This window comes from Gekko japonicus, unplaced genomic scaffold (genome assembly GCF_001447785.1).
Source record: "Gekko japonicus isolate JY-2015 unplaced genomic scaffold, Gekko_japonicus_V1.1 scaffold1499, whole genome shotgun sequence".
In the NCBI taxonomy this organism is placed as follows: domain Eukaryota; kingdom Metazoa; phylum Chordata; class Lepidosauria; order Squamata; family Gekkonidae; genus Gekko; species Gekko japonicus.
This window is the reverse complement of record NW_015160885.1, coordinates 54,808-59,915: the sequence shown is the minus strand read 5'-3', so window position 1 is coordinate 59,915 and position 5,108 is coordinate 54,808. Positions and strand designations below refer to the sequence as shown.

At 54.0% G+C, this 5,108-nt stretch overlaps 1 protein-coding gene across 1 annotated transcript in view; it reads right to left on the bottom strand.

Moving 5' to 3' along the window:
• ERBB4 (erb-b2 receptor tyrosine kinase 4) overlaps nucleotides 1-5,108 on the bottom strand; it is a gene marked incomplete at its 5' end in the record, with an annotated part of 401,399 nt that overhangs the window by 366,373 nt on the left and 29,918 nt on the right. The window contains one exon of the mRNA XM_015423413.1: nucleotides 984-1,097. Coding sequence (XP_015278899.1) covers nucleotides 984-1,097 — 114 coding nt within the window. The remainder of the gene's footprint in view (nucleotides 1-983; nucleotides 1,098-5,108) is intronic.

Below are 5,108 nucleotides of genomic sequence, written 5' to 3'. Positions count from 1 at the left end.
TGGAGGGACCCTCCCTAGTCTGACCCAGCAGGGCTCTTCTGGTATCAGGGGAAGGCCTCGGCCTCTCTGCCCTGTTGCTGGCCCTCCAGAGGGGCTGGGTGGCCCCTGAGTGAGACGGGAGGCTGGACTGGAGGGACCCTCCCTGGTCTGGCCCAGCAGGGCTCTTCTGATGTTCTTCTCAGGGGAAGGCCTCGGCCTCTCTGCCCTGTTGCTGGCCCTCCAGAGGGGCTGGGTGGCCCCTGAGTCAGACGGGAGGCTGGACTGGAGGGACCCTCCCTGGTCTGATCCAGCAGGGCTCTTCTGGTGTCCTTAGCAGGGGAAGGCCTCGGCCTCTCTGCCCTGTTGCTGGCCCTCCAGAGGGGCTGGGTGGCCCCTGAGTGAGACGGGAGGCTGGACTGGAGGGACCCTCCCTGGTCTGGCCCAGCAGGGCTCTTCTGGTGTCCTTCTCAGGGGAAGGCCTCGGCCTCTCTGCCCTGTTGCTGGCCCTCCAGAGGGGCTGGCTGGCCCCTGAGTGAGACGGGAGGCTGGACTGGAAGGCCTCGGTCTCTCTGCCCTGTTGTCAGCCCTCCAGAGGAACTGGCTGGCCCCTGTGTGAGACGGGAGGCTGGACTAGAGGGACCCTCCCTGGTCTGACCCAGCAGGGCTCTTCTCATGTTCTTATATTCTTATTTTAAAAAATATACTAAGAAAGACAGAATCCCCCCAACTGAAACCTGGCCCCGCCCACTTTGTCAAAACACTTGGTGGGCACCAGGAAAGGTGCTGACAGGCAGGATGATGCCGAAGGGCACTACACTGAGGAACCCGGGTACAATGAACATCACTCATAAGTATAGGAACAGCATGATACGAGTGTCGTGAAACTGACTGCATGGATGCGCTTCGTGCAATCTGCCTCGGATCCCAGTGAGAAAAGCGGATGACAAATAATGTAAATAAAGAAATAGAAGAAGCTGGTAAAACGCCAAGAAATGGCAGCCTACCTTTGGGGCAGATGTCGGTGCACGGCTTGCAGGTCTTAATGCCGTTTTCTTCCACTTCCATCTTGGGGCTGGGACAGGCCCGTACACAAGAGCTGATGTCAACCACGAAGTTATCTAGAAGAAGGACAGCACAGCGATGAAAAACAGACCCTCCGCAACAGACCCTCCGGGAATGCTTTGGAACAAGCAGCCAGTGGGGTGAGCCGTGCACGGCCCCTCCTGCATTCCCCCCCCCCCCGCCACCCCCGTCCTCATTCCACACATTTTGTTTCAGAGGCTGCATTTTCATCTTTGTAGAAAGTTTCCTCTAAGCTTCTGTCTGCCTGCGTTCCCGCTGCTTGTTTGGTTGCTCCTAATTTCGACGTTCTTTTAAAAAAGTTTTCATTTCCCTCAAGATGCTGATGCTGTAACTTCCTCTTAATGAGGTTTGTATTCTGGAATATGTTTGAAATGTTATTTTAGCATCAAAGGAGACACAGTCACAGCCAAGCTGGTTACCAGCCACGGGATCAAATGAAAGCCGCTTTGAATTATCTCGGTCTCAAGCACATGCAGACGCCAGCCTGCCTTCCCCCTGTATTCGGTACTGAAGACAGTGGCAATTAACTTTCCAAAACAATGGCCAAATGGGAATACAGATGCTTCTCCCCCCCCCAAAAAAATAGGATGCTCATTTCAATAACGGATCAGTGAGATGCCACTCTTAATCCCAAACATGAGCCCAAGTACACACAGCTTGCCTGCTTCTCTGCAAACCATCAGGACGCGCTGGGTCAAAAAGTCACAGGGCACCCTCATTAACTATCCGAGATTGCCTGCTGGGCTTGCTAATCAAGCCCAGCTCAGTGAAACCCAGCCGGCTTGCTCAGGCTAACGGCGCTGGCAGTAGCCCGGACACCCGGTTTTCCCGACGCCACCCGAAGAAGCCTCCAATCGCTCCCCAACGAAGCCCAGAGGGGAGTCACGCCAGTAGGCAAAACCATCTCCCTCCAAGCTAGCTACAGCAGCAGCAATCCTGCCGCCTCGGAGCCGTGATTTTTAAAGCCCCAGCAGGGAAGCCCCAAGCCAGGGTAGAAAGGCCCTAGGAGCTATCGTGTTCGGAGCTGCTGGGGCTTGGGCAAACGAAGCACGCCCAGGTCTGAATCCTGGGGGACACTGGAGTGCAGCCAAAGTAGATGAGACCGGGCAGTTCCGATCAGGTTGCTGGTTTTTGCATGTAAGGTAAGGGAGGGAGTCTTGCCTTTCCCCATTCTGTTGTTGTGGGCCATTCTCCAGCAAGAAGAAGAAGAAGGAGAAGAAGGAGAAGGAGAAGGAGAAGGAGAAGGAGGAGAAGAAGAAGAAGAAGAAGAAGAAGAAGAAGAAGAAGAAGAAGAGGAGGAGGAGGAGGAGGAGGAGGAGGAGGAAGAGGAGGAAGAGGAGGAAGAAGAAGAGGGGGAGGGGAGGGGGAGGAGGAGACGGTGATTGGATTGATACCCCCCCCTTCACCACCTGAAGGAGTCTCAGAGCGGCTTACAATCTCCTTCCCTTCCCCTCCCCACGAGGGACAGCCTGTGAGGTAGGCGGGGCTGAGAGAGCTCTGAGAGAGAACTGCTCATGAGAGAACAGCTGTGGGGGAACTTGTAACTGACCCAAGGTCACCCCCGCAGCTGAATGTGGAGGAGTTGCGACTCAAACCCAGTTCTCCCAGATTAGATTCTGTGCTCCCAATCACTACACCAAACAGAAGAGATCTGCCCCGGGGAGAAACAGTCCTGGGCAGGGTTGCCAGGTGGGGCCGGGGGATCTCCCGCTTTTAGAACTGATCTCCAGCTGACGGAGATCAGCTCCCCTGGAGAAAACGGCTGCTTTGAAAGGTGGACTCTGTGGCCTTGTACCCTGCTGAGGCCCCTCCCCTCCCCAAGCCCCGTCCTCTCCTGGCCCCACCCCCAAAGTCTCCAGGCATTTTCCAGCCCCGACCTGGCAACCCTAGTCCTGGGTGATCAGGATACAGGCACAATAGTCAGGAATCAAGTCAGGGGCTCAGACCGTTTCACCACCAAATCTCATCCTTTTGCAAAATGAAGTGTTGGAAGAAGAGTTGCTTTTTACACCCCACTTTTATCTACGTTAGTCTCAGGGCTATTTTTGGGCAGGAACGTACAGGAACGGAGTTCCGGCTGGCTCCCGAGTTGGCCACACCCAGCAGGAACTCATTAGCATAATAGGCCACACCCAACAGCAGGAACTCATTAGGGTTGGCTACATTAGGGGTGTGTGGCCTAACATGCAAAGGAGTTCCTGCTCCAAAAAAAGGCCCTGGGTTTCGACAACAAACAAGGTAAACAGAATAAGAAGGGAAAGGTGGGTGTGGCTGGATAACCACACTTCTGGTAACATGGGGGTGTGGCCTAATGTGCTAATGAGTTTCTGCTGTTGGGTGTGGCCTATTATGCTAATGAGTTCCTGCTGGGCTTTTTCTACAAAAAAGCCCTGGTTAGTCTCAAAGCATCTTACAGTCGCCTTCCTTTAATCCCCCCACAACAGGCACCTTACATGAGGCAGGTGGGGCTGTGAGGGGGCTCGGAGAGAACCGTGGCTCTCGCAAGGTCACTCGCTCAGCCGTCTTTGTGTGGAGGAGTGGGGCATCGAACCCAGTTCTCCAGACGAGAGTCCGCTGCTCTTAACCGTTGCGCCACACCGGGGTACGTGATCACACTGTTTGATCTAAACTTTCTACCCCCCGTAAGCGAGTCTGATGCTTCCTTTGGATTCTTGAAAACACTTGCGGTCAGGGCTCCTTTTGTAGAAAAAGCCCAGCTGGAACTCGTTAGCATAATAGGCCACACCCAACAGCAGAAACTCATTAGCATATTAGGCCAAACCCTGACAGCACCGCTCATTAGCATATTAGGCCACACCCCATGTTACCAGAAATGTGGTCATCCAGCCACACCCACCTTTCCCTTCTTATTCTGTTTACCTTGTTTGTTGTCAAAACCCAGGGCTTTTTTTGGAGCAGGAACTCCTTTGCATGTTAGGCCACACACCCCTAATGTAGCCAATCCTAATGAGTTCCTGCTGTTGGGTGTGGCCTGCTATGCTAATGAGTTCCTGCTGGGCGTGGCCAACTCGGGAGCCAGCCGGAACTCCGTCCCTGTGCGTTCCTGCCCCAAAATAGCTCTGCTTGCGGTAAAGAAAGGCAGACACACTCCTGAATGTGCCAACTAAGCCACTGCCAGGTGACATGGGTCGTGTCACAAAATGTGCAACAGTTATTTTATAAATGCCAATAATCAGGCAGTGAACGAGCACGTGTGAACTCCCCCTTTCACATGCTCTGCTGAAGAGTTCTGCTCCACTGTTTTTACCCATGCGACGGAGGCTGTCCTCTCACACCCCCGAGAAGTGTTCAACTATGGAGGAGGGACCCAGAGGCCTCAACGCAGTGACGGCTACACGAAAGGAGCTTCCGCGTGCTTTCTATCTGCCTTCGGTGAAGCTGCAGCAGAACGCACCAGACGCTGGAGAGACCGCATGACAAGACCCTGCGGGTTGCTTTGGCAACGGCCGGCCTTTCAGGCATTCTTTCAAAACTCTCCTCATCAGAATTCCTCGCAGGACTCTGGAGCTCTGGATCGCTTGGCCTTCTTTCCTGGATCTGATGCATCAAGTACTATGCATAGGTGTGTTTTTCAGTTTCCAGATTTCCCAAACAAGCTGTGTGTGTGTGTTTGTGTTATGCCATCAAGCCACTGCCGACTCACGGCATCCCTATGAATCAATGTCCTCCCAAACATCCTCTCATTCACTGCCTTGCTCGGGTCTTGCAAACAGAGGGCCCTTTGTGGCTTCCTTGAGGGAGTCCGTCCACCTCATGCTGGGTCTCCCACTTTTCCTGCTGCCCTTGACTTTTCCTAGCATTATTGTCTTTTCCAGTGAGTCTGGCCACAGTTTTCACTTCATTCCGATCATCTCGCTATTCATCATCCGCTGTGTGACCGGTGTCCATGTGGACACTGTGAGAGCCAGCTTGGTGTAGTGGTTAGGAGTGCGGACTCTAATCTGGGAGAACCGGGTTTGATTCCCCCACTCCTCCACTCGCACCTGCTGGATGACCTTGGGCAAGCCATAGTTCTGCCAGAGCGG